Here is a 27,908-nt window from a genome sequence, read left to right on the forward strand (position 1 = left end):
TTATCGTATTTATCTTTCCTGCCCTGGAAGCAAACGTGGGAGAATAAGTTTCTTCATGAACATTAGTATTTTTCACATAGATGGTTCCCAAATTATAATTGAGGGAACTTTGAGTGTTTGCTCACACTCATTTTCAGCTTGGCTTAAGAATATCACAATTGGGATTAAATTAATCAGCCAATGGCCTTAAGTAAACCCTAACCTATCTGTACTTGGAATTTGCATTGATGAAAGAATGATAATATCAAACCAATAACCATACCACAAATATACCTACTTAATCAAACTATTGATACTTTAGGAACAATCATCAGTTCCTCACATTTCCCTACCTTACACATAATAGGTTCAAAATAAATAGCTTTGAATGAATCATTAACCAGAAATCAATTACTCAGTTGACCAGCATATATAAGCAGTCTCAATCCAATCATTTAAACTTTAGAAAGGGCTGGGGATATGGCCTAGTGGCAAGAGTGCTTGCCTCGTATACATGAGGCCCTGGGTTCAATTCCCCAGCACCACATATACAGAAAATGGCCAGAAGTGGCGCTGTGGCTCAAGTGGCAGAGTGCTAGCCTTGAGCAAAAAGAAGCCAGGGACAATGCTCAGGTCCTGAGTTCAAGCCCAGGACTGGCCAAAAAAAAAAAAAAAAAAGAAACCTAAACTTAGGGGCATGAGGGACAAGGCAACAAACAGTACAAGAAATGTATCCAATGCCCAACGTATGATACTGTAACCTCTCTGTACGTCAGTTTGATAATAAAAATTTGAGAAAAAAAAAAAAAAGAAAAAATGGTTTCACCTTGGAATTTGACACTACCAAAACATTGTCAGAGCATGGTCCAAGGTAGTATATTTGTAAACCTTAGGAAGCTAAAGGCATCCATTTAGTATGCTTAATTTATTCTCCTTTGTACAATAGAATGCAATTTTATTTTCATGGAGGTGCTCTAATTTTTTTTGTAATTGCTTCTAATTCATCCACAGTATTATTTTGGAGACCTAAATCTACCTACCTTACAAAAGAAAAGAGGAGTGTATGGAGAAGAGGATGTGTTGTTGTTGTTCTTTTATTTTGTTTTGCTTTGTGATTTGTTTTATATGGAAGTACTGGGGTTTGAACTCAGAGACATTCACAGGCACTTTACCATTTGAGCCACAACCTTGCTCTAAAGATTTGTTTTTTTTAGTATCGTCTACTTGCAACACTTGTATGTGTGTCTTTGTTCAATTTGTAACAAAGCCTTAGAGACAAGTACAAACAGTAAATCCTCTTTTACAACCCAGATCCCATTGTTGAGTATGAGTTTTTGGTATATGTTACAAGGAACATAATTCCTACAACAGGTTGCAATGCTGAGGGTTTGCTAACTCACTCAGGTTGGCTCTGAGAATAAAGTTGATGTAAAAGCTAACAAAACCACAATGTATCCAAGAAATTTGGAAAGAAATACCTGGATACTGACATCTAACTTTTGTAACTACATATCCAGTATGTATATGGGAGAAGGTCTCTACATCTGATAACTTTCTACCTCCACATATGAATTAAGTGACTTGTCCAATTTAAATATTGACCATAATTTATGAGAAAATCAATGTTTTATGAGTATATATTGGCCAAAACTTCCTTCAAATAGTCTTTTAAATAGTCATGTATGATAAAACAAAAACTCAAGGTTCTTGATATTGAATGTTCTTATTTTTGTTCAAAAGCACTTTAAAATACAACAGCTGCATTGCAATGGATAGTTTACAGTACATTATTACATATTAAATTTTGTATCTTCTGTTATTTGAATGCAGAATTTTCTTAAATACATATGCTTTTCTCTCTTCGACTCCATGCTATTAAAAACCAATGATATTTATTTTCTAGAACATTATGTGGTGCCTAATAGATTCTCAATATTTCTTAAGTGAATAAATAGAGAATAACCTTCCATGTAGCCATATTTAAAATGATATAGTACTATTTATAGTCTTTCAATGTAATAAGAAACATCATTTTGTTTATTCTCTCATTTTCTTTATTCTCTCTTATTTCCTAGGGCTAATAATTTCCTCTTTTTACCTTTTTTCATTTTATTCTAAATCTTTCTAAATTCCAAAGATACACTTTACCCTCCCTTCCATCTACTTCCTTTTCTTAATTTCAAGCAATGATGTGAAAATAATGGTACTTATGTCTTTGTAATGACAGAAATTCTTTTGTCTTTCCTTCATACCCATTTTAATCTTCAGTGACTCATATTTAAGAAATGAACTGTGCAGCTGTAGTGGAACTAAATCCTTGGCAACAATTGGAGGAGCAAACAAGTAGTGCCTCATAATGGATGGCTCTTAGCCTTGAATTATTTACTGTTCACTTTAACAATGGAGCTGCATCATCAAATAGTGTCTTGGACTTTGCACTTTGATAAGTCCTTTAAGGTCCATTTCTAATTTTACAGACTCTGCTCCAACAATTATCTCCCCTTTTTCCTGTTCATATCTTTAACATGTCTTTCTCTACTTGCATAACGTTGCATGATCTTGGTTTTCTGAGACTGTCCACTTTCCCGGGCACTGTCCTGGTCTTAACATTGAAAGTTTCCCAGGAGTGGTGGTCACATCTTTAATCCTAGTAATTGGGAGGCTGAAATAGGAAGATTGCCACTTCAAGACGAGCCCTGACTATCTAACAAGACCTTGCCTCAAGCCAAACAACCATAAAAAAATAAATTAGTTTCACACTCTGAAAAATTCAGTGCTGAAAAAAACTAAGATGGTTGGTTACCCTTTGCTAGCTTCCATTTATAGATTCAAATCATTCTTATCTTAAAAAGAATAATTTTTCCTTTTGTTTTGTGATCCTCTCTGTCTTCCTGGTGTGTCTTTTTCTTTCTTTTCTCAGAAAAAAACACAAATAAATATTGATTAAATAATTTTCACTGGACGTGGCTGATCCCTCTTCTCCCACTCCTTCCTGAATTAACCTTTCTGCCATTCACTCAAGTTGGTGTCCTCCAGTTTGATGAGAACTCTGCAGTGCCAGTCTGGCATTGCCTCTGTATATCTTGGTTGGATGCTCTTGGTTACCTTCCTCCTCATGAAAATCTCCCTCTCTCTTGTACGGTCTATACTCCTTATTTACCTCAAGCTCTTTAATATCCATTCCTTTATGGTCACTTGTGGAATCCTGTTTTACTGTCTGCTCATTAAATGATGAAATGTATATTAGCTAAATGAGAGAATGAGACTCCCAAATCTTCTTTTCTTCTCCCCAAACATGTGATTATATTATTTCCTCATGGAAAGAATATAACCTCTCCAAGCTGAGTTTATCAAAAATCCTTACTCTGTTTCCTACACAGACTCTCCCTGCTATCTTAGTTGGTGTTTTTTAAAATATATTTTATTGTTATTGCAGAGGTGAGATACACAGGGGTTACAGTTTTATAAGTCAGGTAATGAGTACAGCTCTTTTTGGACAATGTCACTCCTTCCCTCACTCCCATTTTCTCTCCCATCCCTTTTCACAAGTTGTGTAGATAATTTTCAACATTTTCAACATAGTGTCTAGTGGGTACCAGTGCTATATTTATTCATCATTTGTCACACCTTTTCTATGCCCCAAACACAAATAAATTAAGAAAAAAGACAACAAAAAGAGCAATAACAATAAGAAATATATCTTGTTTCTATTTATGATCATATCCACATAGTTATTTAGCCTTTATGATCTGCTCTGATAAATATCTTCCTTTGATCTCACTATGTGAATGTCTAGAAACATGTATAATTTACTATATCCCAGTGCTTTTTGTTTTACTATCCACTATGTTTACCTGTAGATCTGTAGGCACATTCTAGTTACCATAAATGAGGAAGACCATGCAACCACCATTTCATTCTGGCTTACTTTGCTTAACCAAAGTTTTCCACATCTTTCCATTTCTTTATGAATGATACAATATCATTCTTTCTGATGGAAGAGTATAATTCCATTGTGTATGTATACTACATTTTCTTGATCTATTAGTACACTGAGGGGCATCTGGGTTGATTCCATATCTTGGCTATGATAAACAATGCTGCAATGAACATTGTTGTGCTGGTAGCTTTGGTGTGGCCTTGTTTGTGCATAAATGCCTAGGAGTATTATTGCTGAGTCATAGGGAAGCTCTCCGTTTAGTTTCTTCAGAAACCTCCAAACTGCCTTCCAGAGTAGTTGAACAAGTTCACATTCCCACCAACAGTGTAGTAGAATTCTCTTTGGGCCACATCCCTGCCAGAATTTTGTTATTGTTAGTTTTCTTGATAATGGCCATTCTAACTAAGGTATGGTAGAATCACAACATTGTTTTTCTTTACATTCCTTTTATGGCCATAGATGTTGTTTTTCCATGTGTCTATTGGCCATTCTTACTTCTTCTGAGAAGTCTCTCTTTTAAGTGTTTAGCCCATTTATTAATTGGGTTGATTCTTTAAGGGATTGTTTTGGGGGGATTTTATTTTTTGAGCTGTAAGTATATTTTAAATAGGTGCCCCTTGACTGATGCATAGCTGGTAAAATATTCTCCCAATCTCTAGGTTTTCTTTTTATTTTGTTAGTCAAGTCCTTTGCCATGCAAAAATTCTTCACTTTAATGCAATCTCAGTTAATCCAGTCTTTCTTTGATTTGATGTAATTCTGGAACTTAGGAAGGTCTTATCCATACCTAGGAGCCCTAGTGTTTCCTCTACCCCTTCCTGTAATATTTTCATAGTTTCTGGCCATGAATTTAGGTATTTCATCCATTACATTGAGAGAAAGATATGAAGAACCTCTGTTGCCTGAAAAAAAGAAATTGAAGCAGATTCAAGGAAATGGAAAAACCTTCTTTCCTCCTGGATTGGAAGAATTTAACATTGTAAAAATTGCAAATTTATGCAATACCTACCAAAATCCCAACAACTTTCTTCAAAGAAATATAAAGCAATCAAAAACTTCATATGGAGTAATAATAGACCCCAAATAGCCAAAAACAATCCTTACCAGAAAGAATATCAATACCAAACTTCAAACTCTATTACAAAGCCATAGTAATATAAACAGCTTGGTAATAGCAAAAGAACAGGCCTGAGGACCAATGGAACAGAATAAAAGACCCAAAACTGAACCCACAGACATATAGCCACATAATATTTGATAAGGGAGCCAAAACCTAGGTTGAATGACAGGCAAACCCAGGAAGAAAGACAGCATATTCATCAAATGATGCTGGCAACATTGGCTATCCACATGAAGACAATGGAAGCTAGATCCTTATATATCATTCTGCACCAGAATCAATTTCAAATGTATCAAAGACCTCAATGTAAGGCCAGAAACCATGAGAATAGTGTTGGGGTTTAATACTCTTTTTTATTAACTTCATATGTATACACACATGTGAGCAATTCCAGATAAGAGAATGATTTCTTTTAATTATAACAAATTGTTTTCGCTCTCCCATTTACTTTGCCTAAATATACTCCTAGGGTGACATGTTAAAGGTTGATGAAATTTTTTCTGCCTGAGTGGCTGCTAGGTACTTCATAGGCAAGAAACCAGGAACTTTTTCTCTATATATAAATAAAGAAGAAAGAAGCAGCTATCATCAACCATTGAAAGATTCTCCTTGGAAACATAATAGGCCTGAGTCTAACTCTAACTTCTTGAGGATCCTGTTAACTGCCTGCTATGTCTTGGGTTTTACAACCACACAATATCCCCAAGGTCTGAGCGTCATATTTTTTGAAGTGTAATTACCCAGAGAGATAGCAACTCCAGTCATTCTGACAACTCGGAGCTTAACCTATGAGCCTATTCTAAGCATTAACTACTTGGCACTCTTGGATCATGGGAATTTGAGAAATTAACTGGACAAATGGCTACAGGTCTAATTTGCATAGTGTGGGAAAGTTCTCAGCAGGCTAGAGCTTTTTATAGATGCACTGAAAAACCCAGAGAAATTTATTTCTTCACATTTTATTTCACTGTACCTACCAGTCACTGGTCTATTCATTCTAAAAACTAAGAGTCCTCCTTGTTCCTTAATTCCTTCCTTTCTCTTATCTCTGTCTGACACCTACTCAGTCACCAGATCTGCATGCCTCAAACTTCTAAGCATTTCACTTATTTATTCCTATCTTTTCTCCTTCTTGGTAGTGTGGATCTGGGTTATAATCTTTCACTAGATCGTGTACATGCCTCCAATTATATCTAAAATTCCAATTCTATTCTTTTTACATATCCATGGAAGTGCTTGAAACTGAAAATAGCACCTACTTCTCTACATACTATATTCTTTCTTATGCATACATACTTATGATCTAGTGTAATTAATAAATTAAACACAGCAAGAGATTAACAACTATAGATTTTAGCAACCTCAGTTTTCAGCTTTTTCATTTTTCCTAGAGTTGAGAATTTTCACCTATTCACTTAAAGGAAGTATTCTTATGACTTGTCTTCGGTTTGTACAAATTGCCAGCACTGCCACTCTTGTTCTTTGGGGCTAATATTAAATAATAATTATTTGAACCAAAGCGCTATAATAATGTAACCGAGAAGACAGTATATATGACATAGATATACTGGAGACATTCCAAGTAGAAGGGAGCAGAGCTGAATACTCCTTCATTATGCTATTCAGAACAATTCTCAATTAAAAAATTATAAATTATTTATATATGTAATTTTCTATTTATTATTTTCAGATTATGGTATACTATAGGTAAATTAACAGTAGAAAGGGAAACCATGAGTAGACGTGGGGGGGATCTACAGTAAGTCTAATTTGTGAATTTATTACACATGGCTTTACCATGTACAATGAAATGCTGTCTAGTAACAAATTCTATATATAGCCTACAAAATTAAGAAAATGAGAGAACAGGTGAGTTGGGAAGAATGGTTGAAAATGATAAAAGGGGTAACTTAGTCAAGACACTGTATTCATAAACTGCATTGTTGAATGAGAACTCCTTTGTATAGCTACTTAAAGATAATAAAATATCTTTTAAGATATAAAAGTTTGCCAGACACCAGTGACTCACACCTATAATTCTAGCTACTCAGGAGGCTGAGTTCTGAGAATCACATTTGAAACCAGCCCAGATAGGAAGTCAGTGAAACTCTTATCTCCAATTAACCACCAAAAAATAAGCCAGAAGTAGAGCTGTGACTCAAATATTAAGAGTGCTAGCCTTGAGCTAAAAGGCCCAGGGATAGTGCCAGGCCCTAAGTTCAAGCCCCAGGACCAGCACAATAAAATAACTAAGGGCTGGGATGTAGCTCAGTGGCAAAGTGCTTGCCTAGCAAGTGCAACGTCCTGGGTTTGATCCCCAGTGCCAAAAAAGAAAAGACAAAACAATAGCTGAAATAACTAAATAAGCAAATCTTAAGGAAGAAATTGCAAAAACACATTTCTTTAATTCTCACCCATGATTTATACAATTAATTTGATGCAGACAAACTTTACATCAGCCCTGCCTTATCATCAGTTGTGTTTTAAGTCTTCCTGTGGTTGCTGAGTATTTCCCTGTTCTTAATTTGGTGAAAATGTGACTCCTAAAAAAGTTGGATCGGTTCATTTACATGATAAAGTGAAAATGTGGGATTTGCTGAATGTCCTTAGCAGATGTTGAGTAGTGTTATGGGAAACGTGAGTCAAGAATCCTCAGTGAAATACTGAACTCTGTGCATCCTGAGCATTCCTGATTTTTCAACAGTGGTCTCCTTGGAACCATAGACCTATGAATACTAATGACCTTTATTTGAAACACACACACATGCCTGTGCTACTCCATTGCTTAAATCCATTCAAAGGTTCCTGATTACCAAAAAGAAATCCTTCAAACTTTTTAGCTGCCCAGTGATGGGCTGTATTTCATACATCTTGTCTCAAATTCTGCTTTAAAGGTCTAATAAATCTTCACATAATGAAAGTGTCTTGCTTCATCTCTGCACATGTTCTCTCATTGTTCTTTATGTTCTAGAAATATGAGCCTGCTTAAAAATATTAATTATAGATACATGCAATATGGTGCTATATCCAAGTCTGGTGCTTGGATTTTTGTCTTCTTGCAATGTCCTCTAACCCGCTGTTCCCTGACTAACTCATATCTGTGCTTGAGAAGTCTGTATGATAACCATCTTCTTTTAGAAGTCTTTCCCAGATTGGACACAGCAATATTACTTTCTACAGTCTATTATAATGATTCATATGTTTGACTCTTCCATTGTATGTAAGAGGGGCAACTTTGAGGACAACCTTATATTTCCAGACTTTCATATAATTACTGGTACACAGACGTTCACTACAGATGCTAGTTATCATTTTTGTAATTAATTATGACAGTATCATTTGCCTCTTGTCAAATCCAAATGGAAAGGCTAGGCAAAATGATGATGTTCTTGAAGTTGGTAAAATTAAGTATATAAAAAAATACAGGAATACAAGTATATACACATACAGGTATATAAGTACACACACATACATATTTACATATTTGTGCAGATTTCAAATGAAATATTGGAGGTAGAATCTTTAACTGTGTAAGCAAAGTAAATAGTCCACCAGCCCTGTATGAGTTCAAGAGCATGAGACTATCCCACAATACAGAAATTGCTTCCCCTTTCACAGGCTGAGTTTTCATATTCCCCCAGAGAAGTCCTTTATCCGAGATCAAACACCTTGCCTTTCACTCCTGAATTGTAAATAACTATGGAAGATGAATCATTTCACAATGTATCAATGTGCTACATTACTAAAAACTAAGACAGTTGAAAAGCATACTTAAGATCTAGATCAGAGATATAATTATTGTTTATATATTATTATTTATAAAGTCTTTAATTTTGATTCACATGTTTACTTTTAAGATCACATACTCTGAATCAATAACTATCTTTAAAGCTTTCAGAGCATCTGCTCCTTTTGCCTTCACAACATGCCCCACTACCTTATTAGTACTTGATTATATATGGATTTACACTTGTCAATCTGCTTCAAACATTTTTCCCTTTATGTTTTCTTTTTTATTTTGTTTTCTGTTTCCAGTAAAGAAAATTTCCCCCAGGTCTTCACACATACCAGGCAAGCACTCTACATCTGAGCTGTACCTCAAAACTATATATATATATATATATATATATATATATATATATATATATATATATATATATATATATTTGTTTTGGTCCAGTGACTTCTTTCATTTAGTCATATTAAGATTTGAACTAAAGGCCCCCTGTTTGCTAAACAGGCAATCTATCATTTGATCTACATCCCCAGTCCATGTTTCTTTTAGTTTTTTTGTGTGTTTGTTTGTTTGTTTGTTTGTTTTCTAAGATCTCACAGTTATGCCTGGGCTAGCCTGAACTCGGTCAACCTGATCTCTTCCTCTTGAGTTGCTAGAATTTTAGACATGAGACAGCATATCTGGCTTGGTCCAGTAACTTCTTGGAGGCAGAGTCTGTCTATTTTGTTTACTCTTCATTCTCTATGTCAAACAAGGTTACAGATAAGAGATTAAAATTTTCAGATCACCTAAATACCCCCATTAATTTACATGTATTTGTTTATATTAATGTGTTCCCCAAATTCCCATAACATAATAGTTTAAAACATTTCTACTCTTCTCAGAGAGATCACAATGTATGATATAATGGATATTTTTCAAAAGTATTAACACTTTCCCTTTAGCTTAATTCTGATACATTATTTTTTTCACTTTTAAACATTTTGAGAAAACTACCTGGTGGGGCTGGGGATATGGCCTAGTGGCAAGAGAGCTTGCCTCGTATACATGAGGCCCTGGGTTCAATTCCCCAGCACCACATATATAGAAAACGGCCAGAAGTGGCGCTGTGGCTCAAGTGGCAGAGTGCTAGCCTTGAGCAAAAGAAGCCAGGGACAGTGCTCAGGCCCTGAGTCCAAGGCTCAGGACTGGCCAAAAAAAAAAAAAGAAAAAGAAAAAGAAAACTACCTGGTGATTACCAACTGGATTAAGTCCCTCTATTTTGTTCCCACTATGTCTTAGATGTCCACTATTTTATTATATTTAAAACTTTATTAGCCATGTTAGTGCTTTACAATCTATACTTACCTTGTAACTTTAGCTCTAGATTTCAAGTTTCATAGGTCAAACAAACAAAAGTGTTCCTGTCTTAATGAGAGAGCATCACCTATCTTGAAATCCCCTTTCTCTTTAGAATGGCTTTATAAACACAGTCGTTCCTCATTAACAGAAAGACCTGGCCTGGCCTTCTTTATTGTTTTATTACTCTCAGTTTATAAATAATGAGATCGAAATTGACCTGAGATTTTCATAAACAAGTTGTGAGCACCCAGGATTAATTTAGAGAAGAAGGCCACAAGCCAAATAAGCATTTCTTTTCATCTCATTTCACAGGCCTTCAAGAGGGAATTGAAAACTAAAGAACCTGTAATCATGAGTACTCTGGAGACTGTACGAATCTTTCTGACAGAGCAGCCTTTGGAAGGACTAGAGAAACTCTACCAGGAGCCCAGAGGTAATTGAATGTGGAACTATAATAACATATTGATAGAAGGATCAGTGGAGACAGAACAGCCCATCCATTCTGGCTGCCAAAGTCTGAAAAGCTCTCATATTTTCTAGGTTAAACACAATCAATTCAAATTAAACATAGATGTTGGGAATGAATAAGAAATCATAAACCACCAAGTGTATATCTATTTGCACATTCATATATAAACATTAAAACAGGTTAGCAAACAATTATCAGAACATTTCAAAACGAGTTGATCTGTGGGAAGGAATTCTATTGTTACAAACACTACAAGGTAATTTTCCATTTAAGAGCCCTAGTGAAGTAAATTAGAGCTTGTGGTGTACATCTTAGCATTTTTCTCCTCAATAGCTCAAATGAGTCTTGGATTATCTGATTGATAGAGGGCATAACAAGTTCACTCAGGAAGATGGGCTTTAAATATGCAGAACTGTATCAAAATTTATGCCAAAGTGTAAAAGACCCATTAATCAGTAGGTTGGCCTCTTGTTAATCTGTACATTCTTTCATCCAGTCTGACCTTTCCAACAATGTTTTAAAAAAAGAAAACAAACATGAATGTGACCTAAAACCTTGTCATATTGCCAATTTAGAGCTGCCTCCTGAGGAGAGAGCCCAGAATGTCACTCGGCTCCTACGAAAGCAAGCTGAGGAGGTCAACACTGAGTGGGAAAAATTGAACCTGCGCTCTGCTGAATGGCAGAGAAAAATAGATGAGGCCCTTGAACGACTACAGGAACTTCAAGAGGCTACAGATGAACTGGACCTCAAGCTACGCCAAGCAGAGGTGATCAAGGGATCCTGGCAGCCCGTGGGAGACCTCCTCATTGACTCTCTCCAAGATCACCTTGAAAAAGTCAAGGTACAGTCTAATGCTTTGCTCCAAACCCCTTTGGCAACCCCCAAAGTGGTTGTTATCTAAACTTCAGTGCAGTGTTTTTATCACACAAAATTGAGAATGGGGCCCAAGTCAACACATCTTTGACCAATTCCCATGAGGTGTTCCCTAAGAGAAGATAGTGGTATAACCATTTGTTTAGCTTCAGTGGTATAAAGTGAAGTATTAAAAAGTTATAGCCAGGTGCCAGTAGATCACACCTGTAATCCTAGCCAATCAGGAGGCTGAGATCTGAGCATCACAGCTCAAAGCCAGCCCAGGCTGTGATACTCTTATATCCACTTACCCATGAAATAGAAGTGGAGGTTCTGAAGGTGTAGCTCAAGTGATAGAATGGTAGCTTTGAGGGGAAATAACTCAGGGACAGTACCCCAACATTAAGTTCAAGCCCCAGAACTGGTACACACACACACACACACACACACACACACACACACACACGTTATAAGTGTAAAACTTAGTTGATTCTTCCACTAGGAAATTAATTTATTTATACTAAAGTCAGTTGATGTGTGTGTATTTGAGCATCTTTACTGTTATATTATGTGGATAATTCATATTACTGTGCAGTTAGACCATCCATCTGCCATTCCCTTGGAAAGCAGTGTAGGTAATACAATTCCTAGTTGCCTTCATTGCAAACATGAGGGAAAATCACATATATCTGGAATACAAAGTAACGTTCTCCTGTGGCACAAAGATAATTTACTAGAAAAGAATACCTTTAAGGACAACATTTTGAATTCAGCAACATGAAACATGGTTTATTTACTTATCTGATGTGAAAAAATGCAAAAAGGGTTCTAAATTCAAATGCAGACAAAATTAAAATTTTCTCTTGTGCCACTACTTTATCTGCCTGGTAAAAATCTTACTCAGCCCTCAAGGCATAACATAGATTTTAGTTATCTTTGTAGTCTTCCCTAAATGTCCACCCCCCCCCCAATACATAACGTTCACTAAGCAGAATTATTCTCAATTTCAAACTTTCACGAACCATCAAGCATGCTTTACATACTAAATTTCCCTTATAGTCTAGCCACTTAAGATGGTCTTATTCTTGGGCTGGGAATGTGGCTTCGTGGTAGAGTGCTTGTCTAGCATGCATGAAGCCCTGGGTTCAATTCCATAGTACAATATAAACAGGAAAAGCCAGAAGTGGTGTTGTGGCTCAAATGGTAGGATGATAGCCTTGAGCAAAATGAAGCTCAGGGACAGTGCCCAGGCCCTGAGTTCAAGCTGCAGGACTAGCAAAACATACATACATACATACATACATACATACATACATACATACATACGTATATACATACATACATACATACATACATACAATAATCTTATCCCAAACAAAGTAAAGTTTGTGAAAGGAATGAGGATAATGTGCATCTGTAAATTAAGAGCTCCTAGCCTAATGCCAGTATAATATAAAAACATCACATTTAGGAAGAGTTTATTAAGCACTGGTGCCTCACACCTATAACCCTAGTTACTCATAAGGTTGAGATTAGAGGATCAAAGTTAGAAGCCAGTCTGGGCAGAAGAGTCTGTGAGAATCTTAACTCCAATTAACCAACACAATTACAGACTGGAGGTGTTATGTCTCAAGTGGTGGAGCACAACCATGAGCAAAGTAGTTGATTAAGAGTATGAGGCCCAGGGCTGTGAATATGGCCTAGTGGTAAAGTGCTCGCCTCATATACATGAAGCCCTGGGTTTGATTCCTCAACACCACATATACAGAATAAGCCAGAAGTGGCACTGTAGCTCAAGTGGCAGAGTGCTAGTCTTGAGTAAAAAGAAGCCAGCAACAGTGCTCAGGCCCTGAGTTCAAGCCCCAGTACTGGCAAAACAAAAACAAAAACAAAAACAAGGGGCTGAGATTATGGCCTAGTGGCAAGAGTGCTTTCCTCCTATACATGAAGCCCTGGGTTCAATTCCTCAGCACCACATATATAGAAAAAGACCAGAAGTGGCGCTGTGGCTCAAGTGGTAGAGTGCTAGCCTTGAGCAAAAAGAAGCCAGGGACAGTGCTCAGGCCCTGAGTTCAAGCCTTGGGACTGGAAAAAATACAACAACAAACAACAACAAAAAAAAAACCCAAGTGTATGAGGCCCAGAGTTCAATCACCAATACCAGAAAAAAAAGTTTTATAAAGCACTATATAGTGTGCTAGATATATAGTTATGAAGGAAACACACTTGATCTTTCCTTTCACAACTCCTACAGCCTTACATTGAATTGAAAAGCTCTTCATTAAGGTCATATGTGAATATTAAAAATCGTGTGTGAATATTTAGAATCGTTGGTGAATATTTTTTTAAAAGGTTAAAGTTTAACTTTATTACTTCTAAATTGCCCTGCATCCCAACATTCTATGCCTCATGCAATAGCTAACATTTCTGTTATCCTGAAAATTAGTATATGTCTTAAAATATTTCAGCTCAGATGTGTTTAACATTATACTAGTTTCATCTGTATGTTTAGGGTTTGATTATTTTTGTCTGTCATGGGGCTTGAACTCAGAGCCTTGGTGTTTTCCCACAACTTTTTTGCTCAAGGCCAGTAGTCTACCACTTGAGCCACAGCTCCACTGGTTTTTAAGTGATTAATTGAAGTTGAGTCTCATGGATTTCCTGCACCAGCTGACTTTGAACTGCAGTCCTCAGATCTCAGCCTTCTTAGAGTAACTAGAATTACAGGTAGAAGCCAGCAGTACCTGACAAGGAACAGATATTTTAAGTCTTCTGTAAAACTGAAAAAAAAAGCATAAGTTTAAGGTAAACAATCTAAAAAAGTAAGCTCCTTAATAAATCAATTAAGTTCTTGAATATATAGGCTATCCAGCAGGCATAAAGGACACTTTCATATTCAATTTGTTACACTAGGAATATTTGTAAGGCACTCAGTATATAAATGGAGAATGTATACAACATGGTTACATAATTAAAAATAAAATGCAACAGTTCAAGTATCAGTTCTAATGTCCACCCAATGTACTTTCAGTATTTCTTTTAGTTTCCCTGTTCTTGATCTTGAAATGAAGTTTATTTTATATATCCCGATTGGCTAAGACCTCCATTCTGGTCCTAATAATTTCAAAAAGACATAAATCATGGTTCTTATCCTGAATATTTATGTGCCGGTGATAGAAAATACAATTGCTTCCATTTCTAAACCAGCATTGTGTAATCATTGTATGCATGCATTTTAAATTATGGATTATATGAATTCACATGTTTATTTCCCTTTCCGTAGTTCTTTTTTTCATTTTTTTGAGGTGAGCAAATGTTTATTCGGGGACAGAGGGGTCTCAGTCCTTCTTAGCAGTGGCCTTCCTGCTCAGCTATTCCTCTTGTGGAAGATGTGCATTCCCCACTCTTTTCTTGATGAACTTGAGGGGCCATTTGTCTTTCACACCTTGGGCAGCTCCATGGGGCAAAGCCACACACCTCATGGCTCATATCCCACACAAACTTAGTGTGCTTGGTAAGGCACCTGTCACTGTAGCTGTGCCTCCGCTTGCTCACATTCTTGGTCACTTTGTGTCCCTTGTTGAGGCCTATAGCCATGGGATAACAAAAAGTCATGGCTGCCATGGCTGCTGCCTCATTTTTCATTCTGTACTCAAAATGAACTCTAAAGGATTTTACTCCTTTGCATCTTATTGACAACAAATCTGAAAGTCTGAAGGTTTAGTGGTACTCGTCTACATCATTAAATTAAATTTATTAACTAAATTCATGTAAAAAATACAAATATCTTGGGACTGGGAATATGGCCTAGTGGCAAGAGTACTTGCCTCATGTACAGGAAGTCCTGGGTTCGATTCCTCAGCACCACATATATAGAAAACAGCCAGAAGTGGCACTGTGGCTCAAGTGGTACAGTGCTAGCCTTGAGCAAAAAGAAGCCAGGGACAGTGCTCAGGCCCTGAGTCCAAGGCCCAGGACTGGCAAAAACAAAATACAAATATCTTTAAAACCATTATTTTTTCTCTCTCTCTCTTTTTGGTGGGGATGATACTGGGACTTAAATTCTGCCTAGCACTTACTCAGCTGGTGCTCTCCACTGGAGTCATCCATCCACCTCTCTTTTTGCTGGTTATTTTGAAGCTGGAGTCTTGCAGACTGTTCTGCTTAGTCTAGCTTCATCCAACCATCCTATGACTCCTAGCATCCAGAGTAGCTAGGATAACAGGCATGATCCAGCTATTGGATCCAGCATGATGCTCAGCTATTTTCATTTTCTTGTACTTAGTAATTTAATCCCTTGGAGTTACATGCTGTCAACTTAAAACTAGGCAGCTAGGAAGAATATTTTATAAACCCATGTCGCATGGTCATCCCTAGTGTCTCTCTCATAACTCTTTCCATTCTGAACTTTTGTGTTACAAAAAAAAAGAGTTGTTATTCAAATGACTTCAGAGTATGTGTTTCTTTGGGACTTAGGATTATGTGATTTTATTAGCAAATTGCCTTTTGGATTTAGAAAATAGATAAAGCAACAACAACTGAATCCCTGGGCTCTAAGAAAATACATTATTGCTAGCTGATCATCTTCAGGATGGTAAATACTGTAAATCAAGAAAAAGAAACATATGTTAATATTGACTATTTAGCTCACTATTTAGCTCTCAGCTTTCCAAATATAGCTTCCACAGGAATAACCACTGGAATAAAATTTAAAATTTAAATGCCACTCTCTTTTTAAAATTCATAATTTATATTGCTTATCAAATATTTTAAGGACAGAATTATGATTCCTCAGCTTACTGAAAATAGCATCAATGCTTATTTGCCTACTCAAATATTCTGTTTTCTTTGTAATGGGAAATCATAATCACTCTGATACTCTACATAAATCTAGAAGTATATAAGTAAATCTAAAAGTCTATAAATATAGAGAATTCTTTATAAGTGACTTTAATAAAATAGAGTAGCATTTTTCATTTTACTTTGTTTTATATCTGTGTATATGCATTTGCATGTGTTGGGGTGACTGAATCCAATGATTCTCACAGCTAGGTTCCAGAATATTTTGTTAAGATATGGAGTCTCAGTATGTTGCAAAGGCTTCCTTCAAACCCCTGGGCTTAAGTGACCCTCCCATTTCCAACTTCCAGGTAGTTGAGACTACTAACAGACAGTGACTTTTGAATCTGAAAGTTGCATATGGTATTTGTTTCCTTAAGAATAATCTCAATCATGGTACGCCATTTGGCAAAGATCAAGTGGAAAACTAATCCCTGTATGAAAATGTCTATGCGTTGTTGTGTTTCTGTTCTCATCAACCATCATTTATCCATTCAGAAAGTAGTACATCATTCTTGAGCCAGGAATATTTCAATTGTTTCCTTTATTTGTTTGATGCCAAGAATTGATCCCAGCACCTCATCCAAGCAAAGCACTTTTTACCACTGAGCAACATCCCTAGATGTGAATTTAAATGTTTCTTTTTTTTAACTATACAACAGTTAAACTCTCACAGAACATGCATCTTGTGATATACAAATTTTCCCCATCTGTTTATGCATTTTATCAGACTTTAAATTATAGTTTTTTACTGTAAAAATCAAGATCCTGAGTTTTCCTATAAATCTCTTTTAATGAAATACTTTGAGTCAACCTTTTGACACTGTGAGTTCAAATTGATGATGTATATAGTAGACCATGGAGTTTGATGAAGTCTCTATACCACTGTTATTTATGTCTAGTACTCAAATCTAAAGAATTTGGAATAATTTTAGAAAATGCATCTTTTTAGGCCTACCATACTGAATCCTTGCAGCTTGATCTATTTGAGAAATTTGTCAAAGAAATGTTCTCAGAATTTGACACTGAAAAAACCATGTATGTTTCCTCTGAATAGATAATATGAACTGCAGTGTAATATACTGTATTACCACTTTACTTTCACTTTGGCAATCAAAGGAGCTTGCAACTTATGCAACTTTACTTATGCAACTATCTGTTCTAAATGCTTTTCTCATCTAAGACCTGGCTCTAAAAATCTATTCTTATTTTATTAATTGTATTACATTTGCCATTTATATGAATTAATCTTAAATCCCTTCCTTTATTATATATGTGTTTTATAAAGAACGTTTATAATCCTTATTTGCAGAATTAGACAAAACAATCACAAACAGGACAACCCTAAGAGTGATTCATGTGTGCAAGCTCTCCAAATCCAAACAAAGAAAAAGGATCTCTATAAAGAGTGGAGTACACTATCAGTATTAACAACAGGAAAGTTGACTAATAGATTGTCCATTATTATGAGCTGTGAGCAATACAATATTGTAAGGAGGCTTTTCTTGTTTTTGTTCTTGTTTTGGTATAAAAATGCTATTAAGCCTTTTGTCCAGAAGAAAAAAATATATAATCCTTCATAAATCTGGATTAAATATGGAACTAATGCCTATTAGATGGAGTACCATGGCTTTATCTACTTTTAAGAGCATCCAATGGAGTTGTTTAAGAGCATATTCTTTGTCCTTTAATATCTGGGAATATATCTATAAAAAGTCATATAGTAAGGCCTCACTATATACTTTAAAAGTATTTTCTTTATTTTTAATAGAATAGTCATTGTAGGCTTTAATAGAGCTTGGAAACTAAAGTAGAAACTATTTATCTTTAAAACCCTGACTAAATTATTTGTTCAATATGAACTTAATTGTAAGTTAGGGTTGCTAGGAGAGCTTATTACCCAGTTCTCATATATTCCCTCTCATTTCCTGCTTTGTTTATAAGCTAAAAGCAAATTACTTATGACAGCAATGTCAAACCACTTTCTTTACCTAAAGCATCTGATTTTAGATAGCTCTATGTGTGTGTGCTTTTAAAACCCCTACCTCAACTTAAGCAAGTAGAACCTTCGGTTTCCATGCTATTCCCATCCTGTCTTTGAAACTTCTGAAAAGGCTGAGTGGAGTAATTGTTTCAGACATCTGCTTAGCATACTTTGAAGTGCATATAAGTTCTTTTTCAGTTTCATTTGAACCCCAGCTGTCTTCACCAAAGTCTATAATCAATCTGAATTAAGTTGTCCTACTTCTCCTAATAAGTCTCTTATTAAGTTCTGCATCAGCCTCTTAGGGAGACTTAAAAGCTAATTCATGTAGAATTGCCATTTTCTACTAATTCATTTGTCAGCTCTCCAAATTCCAACGAAAACAATTGCAAAAACTATTAATTTGTCTCTTCATAAACAACTTACATAAGTGTAGTATACATTGGAACCAAGAAAATGATTTAAAACAGTGGGTGGGAGAAAATGAGTTGATGACATTCAACACACTTTTTTTGACTATTTTGTGATGCCTTCCACATACAAAGCATAAAGCCATTTATTTAATAAGAGAAACCTCCTTCTGCTTTTACTTTCATAAATAAGATAATCACTGAGTGAACTTTGCTTAACGATAAGAGAAGTCTTAGAACAGTTGGAAAAGGAACATGTTCCATTCCTTTTCTTATTGAACTTATTTTAATTTGACCTTCTTTGTGTTCCTTTCTTGGACTGTGATAAAAGAAGAAGCTAGAATTGGTTGCCATTGTGATTGCAATAAATCAGAGTTGTACTGCTACTCTTCTGGTCATGAGACATTTAGGAGAACATGGATTATCAAAATGTTCAGTTAATGAATTCATCTGACATTATTCTACTCCAAAAGTATTTAATTTTAGGTAATAAAATTTCCCTAGAGGATATCATCCTTCTTACTATTTGAAAGCAACCATATCAAAAACTGATCCTTTAATATGCCAATCGTGTTTACTGAGGAATTAATCCAGAAGCTTTGTTTGTACCTGATAATAATTATAAATACTATTATTCAAGAGTCTTGGGTAATAAAAGGCTATTCAAAAAAACCTAATATACTCACAGTATTAAAGGAGCTAAAACCTCATTCACTCAGTCTATTGATGCTATGGTTGAGGCCTATACCCAGAGAAGTCAGATTTCATTAGAGAGTGTGATGTTTATTTCATAAATAATGTTGAGACTTGCATTAATGACATCCTAATTTTCCTAAGAATACTGTTATTTAGCATCAAGCTACAGGAGTAAAAACTTTTATTAGTGTTTGCATGTGTGTACATATGGACTCTGTGTGTGTGTGTGTGTGTGTGTGTGTGTGTGTGTGTGTGTGTGTGTGTACTACATGAACTAGGAACAGTTCTAAACTGTAAATTACTTAACTGGAATTTTATATTTCCATAAAGTCACACAGCCCAAATATTTTTTAATTCTCCTTTGATACCAAAACAGTCCATGTTTAAAAGTTACAATTATGCTACTCTTCAATCATAACCAAAACAATAAATTACTTAAGATAAATAATCTAAGGAGTGGGTTCCTACTGTCTTCCTGTCATGGTTGCCAAATGCAACTTTCAAAATTTAATAGTTAATATTGACAGTTAGACCTTGTACAAACTTACATTAATTAAGTTAAATAATAGCACTAAATAATCACTTGGAACAGGTGCCAATGGCTCATGCCTAAAACTCTAGCTACTCAGGAGACTGAAATCTGAGGATCACAGTTCAAAGCGAGCCAAACCAGGAAAGTCTGTGAGATTTATTTCCACTTGATCACCAAAGAGATGGAAACAGAGTTATGGCTAAAGTGAGATAATACTAGACTGGAGCAAAAGAGCTCAGGAACAGTATCCAGGCTCTGAGTTCAAACTAGCACACACACACACACACACACACACACACACACACACACACACACACACACACACACACACACACACACCCCAAACACCTTAGTGAAGGTATGGCTCAAGTGTTAGAGTGCTGGCCTTGAGCAAAAATTCAGAGATAGCACCCAGGCCCTTAGTTTAAGTCCCAGGACCACAACAACAACACAAAAATCACTTGTAACTGGTTTTCTGGATGTTATTGGAACGAATGTGATATTAACATGACCCTGTTGTTTTAATGGCTGTAAGAAATGAACTATTTTCATGATACTATTTAATACTGAAATAATATTTTAATTAGAATTACACTTGCTATAGGTTTCTTTTATTAAAGACATTTTGCAAAAGTACTACTTTTCTCAGATTTTCTACTTTGGTTCACATAAAGCCCAACCTTTTCTCTACTTCAAACTACTTACCTTCTTTTTATATGACCATGACATTTATTTGATAGTTCTTGTTTTATTTTTAAAGGTCTTGTCAATTTTGTGATATTTTCCATAATCATTGTGTTTTACTATGGAAATACTTTTTTCTCCCCAAAATTTTAAATGCAGTCAGCCACAGAAAGCTTGAATGCATAATTTGAGAAGACAATATGAAGAACTGTTCAATGTGTGCAGACTACATCTCGTTCCATCTACTTCTTTTTCTTACTACACATATACAAAGAGAAGATTGTTGCCATTTCAAATTTATCTTTTATAATTTCATCTAATCATTGTGATCTAAAATTTCTATGACTTGTAGCTTGTTTGGGGTTTTTTGTTGTTGCTGCTGTTGTTTTTGCTGTTCCTAGGACTTGAACTCAGGGCATGGGCACTATTTCTGAGCCTTTGTGCTCAAGGCTCTACCATTTGAGCCACAGTGCCACTTCTGGGTTGGTTGGTTGTTTTTGTTGTTGTTTTGTTTTTATCCCTTTTTTAACATTTTTTTCAAATTTTTATTATCAAACTGATGTACAGAGAGGATACAGTTTCGTACGTTAGGCATTGGATACATTTCTTGTACTGTTTGTTACCTCATCCCTCATTCACCTCCCTCCCCCTTTCCCTTTCCCTCCATGAGTTGTTCAGTTCATTTACACCAAACAGTTTTGCAAGTATTGCTTTTGTAGTTGTTTGTCTTTTTTTTACCCTATATACCACTGTTTACCAGTATACATGGTTTCTAATATACTCAGATAAGATACAGACATAGTGTAGGTACAACCACAGGAAGGGGATACAAGAGGATCATTAACAACAGAAGCTACAGTTACACATAGCACGTTGACAGTAGTTACAGCAGTTATATAACAATCGTTTCCATAACATGGAGTTCATTTCACTCAGCATCATCTTATGTGTTCATAAGGGTATAGCTATCGGGCTCTTGTGATCCTCTGCTGTGACTAGCCTAAACCTGTGCTAATTATTCCCTATAAGGGAGAGCATAGAGTCCACGTTTCTTTGGGTCTGGCTCACTTCACTTAGTATAATTTTTTCCAAGACCTTCCATTTCCTTACAAATGGGGCAATGTCATTCTTTCTGATAGAGGCATAAAATTCCATTGTGTATATGTACCACATTTTCCTGATCCATTCGTCTACTGAGGGGCATCTGGAATGGTTCCAGATTCTTGCTATGACAAATTGTGCTGTGATGAACATTGTTGTGCCGGTGGCTTTAGTGTGATTTTGTTTATGGTTTTGGATAGATACCCAAAAGTGGGGCTGCTGGGTCATAGGGGAGTTCTATGTTTAGCCTTCTGAGGAATCTCCTTACTGCATGCTAGAGTGGCTGAACCAGTTGACATTCCCACCAACAATGAAGTAGGGTTCCTTTTTGGCCACATCTCCTCCAACAATTGATATTGTTGGTTTTCTCGATATAGGATATTCTTACTGGGGTGAGATGGAATCTCCATGTTGTTTTGATTTGCATTTCTTTTATGGACAATGATGTAGAGCACTTTTTCATATATATCTTGGCCATTCTAATTTCCTCCTCAGAGAAATCTCTTTTTAAGTCTTTAGCCCACTTGATGAGGGGGCTATTGGTTCTTTGAGGATTTGTTTTGGAGGAATGTAATTTTTTTTAGTTCTGCATATATTTTAGATATGAGCCCTTTGTCCGTTGTATGGCCAGTAAAGATCTTTTCCCAATCTGTGGGCTTTCGGTTTATCTTGCGAGCTATGTCCTTTGCACTCCAGAAGCTCTGCAGTTTGATGCAGTCCCATTTGTCCAACCTTTCTTTGATTTGTAGCCTTTCTGGGTCTTTGTTAAGGAAGTTCCGTCCTGTAACAAGGAGCCCAAGTGTTTCTCCTACTGCTTCCTTTAGTGTTTTCAGGGTATCTGTTTTGATTTCAAGGTCTTTGATCCATTTGGAATTGATTTTGGTGCAGGGTGATATATAAGGATTTAGGTTTAGTTTGTTGCATGTGTTGAGCCAGTTTTGCCAGCACCATTTGTTAAAGAGGCTATCTTTCTTCCATCCTATTTTTTTAGCTCCTTTATCAAAGATCAAGTAGGCGTAGTTCTGTGGGTTCCTTTCTGAGTCTTCAATTTTGTTCCATTGGTCTTCAGATCTGTTCCGGTGCCAAGCTGTTTTTATTACTATAGCTTTATAATACAGCTTGAAGTTGGGTATTGTAATTGCTCCAGCACTGTTCTTTCTGCTTAGGATTGTTTTTGCTATTCTGGGTCTTTTATTGTTCCATATGAAGTTCTGGATTGCTTCCTCTATTTTATTAAAGAATGGTGTTGGGATATTAATGGGTATTGCATTGAATTTGTAGATAGCCTTTGGCAATATTGCCATTTTGATTATATTAATCCTCCCAATCCAGGAGCATGGGACGTTTTCCATTTCCTTAGTTCTGCCTTAATTTCATTTTTCATGTTTTATATATATATATATATATAATCAAACTGAATTACAGAGAGGTTACAGTTTCATACATTAGGCATTGGACACATTTCTGGTATTGTTTGTTACTTTGTCCCTTGTTCACGCCCTCCCCCTCCCCCTTTCCCTCCACCCCCCCATGAGTTGTTCAGTTCATTTACACCAAAAAGTTTTGCAAGTATTGCTTTTGTAGTTGTCTTTTTTTATCCTGTGTCTCTCGATTTTGGTATTCCCTTCCAATTTCCTAGTTCAAATACCAGTATACCCGGTTTCCATTATACTCAGATAAGATACAGAGAAAGTGTAGGTACAACCACAGGAAGGTGATACAAGAAGATCATCAATAATAGAGGCTACAATTACATATGGCATGTTGAAAGTAGTTACAGCAAACATTTCCATAACATGGAGTTCATTTCACTTAGTATTATCTTATGTGTTCGTAAGGGTATAGCTATAGGGCTCCTGTGATCCTCTGCTGTGACTTGCCTAAACCTGTGCTCATTATTCCCTATGAGGGAGACCATAGAGTCCATGTTTCTTTGGGTCTGGCTCACTTCACTTAATATAACTTTTTCCAGGTCCTTCCATTTCCTTACAAATGGGGCAATGCCATTATTTCTGATAGAGGCATTCTCTGATGAGGAAATGAGAATGGCCAAGAGACATAAGAAAAAGTGCTCTACATCACTGGCCATAAAAGAAATGCAAATCAAAACAACATGGAGATTCCATCTCACCACAGTAAAAATGTCCTATATCAAGAAAACTAACAATAACAACTGTTGGAGGGGATGTGGCCAAAGGGAACCCTACTCCATTGTTGGTGGGAATGTAAACTGGTTCAGCCACTCTGGCAATCAGTATGGAGATTCCTCAGAAGGCTAAACATAGAACTCCCCTATGACCCAGCAGCCCCACTTTTGGCTATCTATCCAAAAGACCACAGACATAATCACACTAAAGCCACCAGCCCAACAATGTTCATTGCAGCACAATCTTTCTTAGCTAGAATCTGGAACCAACCCAGATGCCCCTCAGTAAAAGAATGGATCAGGAAAATGTGGTACATATACCCAATGGAATTTTTCATGTTTTTAAAGTTCTCGTCATAGAGGTCTTTAACTTCTTTGGTTAAGGTTATTCCTAGGTATTTTATGTTTTTTGAGGCTATTGCAGATGGAGTTGCTTTCCTGATTTCAGCCTCGGCGTTTGGGTCATTAGCATATAGAAATGCCATTGATTTTTGAGGGTTTATTTTATATCCTGCAACTTGGCCAAAGTTTTGGATCAGCTCCAGTAGCTTGGGAGTAGAGTGTATGGGATTCTTTAGGTATAGGATCATGTCATCTGCGAAGAGAGAAAGTTTAACTTCATCTTTTCCTATTTGGATCCCCTTTATATTTTCTTCTTGCCTAATTGCTCTGGCTAGGAAGTCTAGTACTATGTTGAAGAGAAGGGGAGAGAGTGCACAACCCTGTCTTGTTCCTGATTTTAAAGGGAAAGGCTTTAGTTTTTCAACATTTAAAATTATGCTTGCTGTTGGTTTGTCATAAACTGCCTTGATTAGATTCAGGAATGTTCCCTGGAATCCCAGTTTTTCCAGGGCTTTTAGCATATATGGGTGCTGGATTTTATCAAATGCTTTTTCCCCATCCAGTGATATAAGCATGTGGTTCTTTACCTTGCTCCAGTTGATGTGGTGGATTACATTAATTGACTTGCGTATATTGAACCAACTTTGCATCTCTGGGATGAATCCAGTTTGATCATGGTGTGTATGATTTTTTTGATGATCTGTTGAAGTCGATTGGCCAGAATTTTGTTGAAAATTTTTGCATCTATGTTCATCAGGGAAATCGAACTATAGTTCTCTTTCTGTGATGAGTCCCTGCCTGGTTTGGGGATGAGGGTTATACTGGCTTCATAGAATGTATCTGGTAGTGAACTTTCTCTTTCAATTTCATTGAAGAGTTTGAGAAATATTGGTGTGAGTTCTGTTTTGAAGGCCTTGTAGAATTCTGCTGTGAGTCCGTCTGGACCTGGGCTTTTCTTGGATGGGAGATCATTTATTGCCGTTTCTATTTCAATGCTGGATATGGGTCTGTTCAGAAGGTTTAAATCTTCATGGTTGAGTTTGGGGATATGAATTTTTTTCTAGGAAATCATCCATTTCTTCCAAGTTCTGGAATTTGTTGGCATAAAGGTTTGCAAAATAGTCCCTTTTTGTATTTTGAATTTTGGTTGTTTCTGTGGTGATGTTACCTGTTTCATCTCTGATCTTGTTTATTTGAGTGTGCTGCCTTCGTTTTTTGGTCAGATTTGCTAGGGGTCTGTCTATCTTGTTGATTTTTTCAGAGAACCAACTCTTTGTTTTGTTGATTCTTTCGATGGTTTTTTGTCTCTGATTTAATTCTCATTTGATTTTAATTATTTGCTTCCGTCTATTGACTTGGGGTTTGGCTTGTTGTTCTCTTTCAAGGAAATTAAGGTGCTTCCTTAAATTAATGAGTTGCTGTTTCTCCAGTTTGTTGGTGTATCACTTAGAGATATAAATTTTCCTCTGAGTACTGCCTTTGCTGTGTCCCAAAGGAGCTGGTACTTTGTGTCCTCATCTTGGTTGAATTCCATAAACATTTGAATTTCCATTTTAATTTCTTCAATGACCCACTGATGGTTCAGCAATGGGTTGTTTAGTCTCCATGAATTGTAGGATTTTCTGCGGTGGCTGTTTGAGTTGAGTTCTAATTTTATTCCATTGTGGTCTGAGAGAATTCAGGGAACGGTTTTGATAGTTCTGAATTTGTACAGGTTTTCTTTGTGCCCTAAGAGGTGATCTATTTTGGAGAATGTTCCATGTGCTGCTGAGAAGAATGTATATTCTGTTGTTGCTGGGTGGAATATTCTGTAGATGTCGGTTAAGTCTAGTTGGTCTATGTAATTGTTTAGTTCTGTGGTTTGTTTGTTCAGTTTTTGGCATGTTGATCTGCCCAGAGGTGACAGGGGAGTGTTAAAGTCCCCAACTATCAATGTGTTTGGGTCTATGAGTGTTTTTAGAGTCAGTAGTGTTTGTTTGATGAAGTTGGGTGCTCCTGTATTTGGTGTGTAGATATTTAGGATGGTTATATCTTCCTGTAGGAGTGATCCCTTTATTAGTGCATAGTAACCTTCTTTGTCTCTTCTTAACTTTTTTAATTTGAAGTCAATTTTGTCTGATACTAGGATTGCAACTCTGGCCTGCTTATGGGGGACATTTGCTTGATAGATTTGATTCCAGCCTTTCACTTTTAGAAGATGGTTGGTTGGTTGGTTTGTTGAGTAGTTTATTGGAGATAAGGAGTCTCATGGGGAATTTTCTGCCTAGGGTGGCTTTGAACTGCGATCCTCAGATCTCAGCCTCCTGTGTAGCTAGGATTATAGGTATGAGCCACTGGCACTCAGCTGACTGGTAGTTTTCATAATTTTTGTGTTCTTTGGGACTTATTAACTTAACTGGTGTTTTATGGAAGCACATGGTGTTTATGGAGGCATACTCTGAGAAGAAGGGTCTATGTGCCTGTGATATGTAGAGGGTCTGATGTGTGAAGAAGACTTTGTAGTAATAAGGGAGCTCATGGAAGAGAATAGCTGAGCAAGTATGTGATCTCAGATGAAGTCAAATTTTGTGCCCTAATACCCTAGGAGAGAGCCTTGTAACTAAACCACACAATAGAGCTATCTTTCTATTCCCCAGCCAGTTCTTGCTCTAACTGACATATTGGTAAATGTTTACCAACTTTTACCAGCTTTTAGCTGGTAAAAAAAAAAAAAAAAAAAAAAAAAAAAAAAAAAAAAAAAAAAACCTGTTTGGTAGCATTTTCCGGTGTAAATGTTCTTGCCATTTTGAGATTTCTAGCCACCACTATGATGTGTCTGAATGGAGAACTAGGAAGAAATGCAGAAAATTGGCTTTTGAGCTCTCCTACAGTATGTCACTGGCTGTGACCTAACTGAGGGTATAAAGTGTCACTTAAATCAAGCACAAAGTTACCTCCTGGATGGGGGAGATCCATTAGCAGGGACCACTTTCTGGAAAAAGCAGAGAGCTATGAGACATTAGTAGTCAACCATTACAACAGATGAGGATACCCAAGCTAGGTAAAGTGTTTCCTTTATCTGATTAGTACTCACTCAACAGCTCTATATCTCAGTGTGCCTTTTTCAATACAATTTTGCTCTTGCACTTGCAAAAACTCTTTAGCTGTTATGAGAATTTTACCTTTTTACGAAAAAATCTACCCTCTCCCCTACCCACCTTTAGTTACCTATCAGAATTGTGATAGAAGACAACAATTAATGGAAAGATCTAATAAAGTGATCATTATTAGCAAGACAATGGCTTTATAAACATAGTTCATAGTTACAGAACCTGTCAATCTCTAGAGATTCAAATGAGCCAAACATAGGCTTTAAGAATGTCAAGAGTTTTCCATAGCAATGGATCTCACTTTAGCATGCATCCAATTTATGTGGAAAGACTAAGGAAACCTAGGTTAAAAACATTCCTCAGAACTTCCAAACCTGGATGTCTGGAGTGGGACTTTATATCTCCTTCCTAACAAGTTCCAAGATATTAGAGGTGCTTATACTGAGACAGATTGCAAGAACCTCTCTTTTGTATCAAAGCAACTGTATTTCCACACATATACATATATATAATGTTTATGGAAAATAATTGTTCAAATAGAAATATTTATTTTCTTTTCTCTCAAATATAAGAAATAGAAATATCTGTCTCCTATGAAGAAACAGTTAATTGAAGAATTATTAATAATATGGATAATAAATGATG

At 36.3% G+C, this 27,908-nt stretch overlaps 1 protein-coding gene and 1 non-coding gene across 5 annotated transcripts in view; both read left to right on the top strand.

The window, feature by feature from the left end:
* Window positions 1-27,908, top strand: part of Dmd (dystrophin) — a 1,916,788-nt gene that overhangs the window by 1,563,593 nt on the left and 325,287 nt on the right. For all 4 annotated transcript variants that reach the window (XM_048336444.1, XM_048336436.1, XM_048336438.1 and 1 more), the window contains 2 exons: window positions 10,429-10,549; window positions 11,161-11,429. In XM_048336444.1, coding sequence (XP_048192401.1) covers window positions 10,429-10,549; window positions 11,161-11,429 — 390 coding nt within the window. The remainder of the gene's footprint in view (window positions 1-10,428; window positions 10,550-11,160; window positions 11,430-27,908) is intronic.
* On the top strand, window positions 1,208-1,337 carry LOC125344417. The gene has a single exon (XR_007209536.1). It is a non-coding gene; the product is annotated as a small nucleolar RNA SNORA40 (small nucleolar RNA).

Source organism: Perognathus longimembris, chromosome 28 (genome assembly GCF_023159225.1).
Source record: "Perognathus longimembris pacificus isolate PPM17 chromosome 28, ASM2315922v1, whole genome shotgun sequence".
NCBI lineage: Eukaryota > Metazoa > Chordata > Mammalia > Rodentia > Heteromyidae > Perognathus > Perognathus longimembris.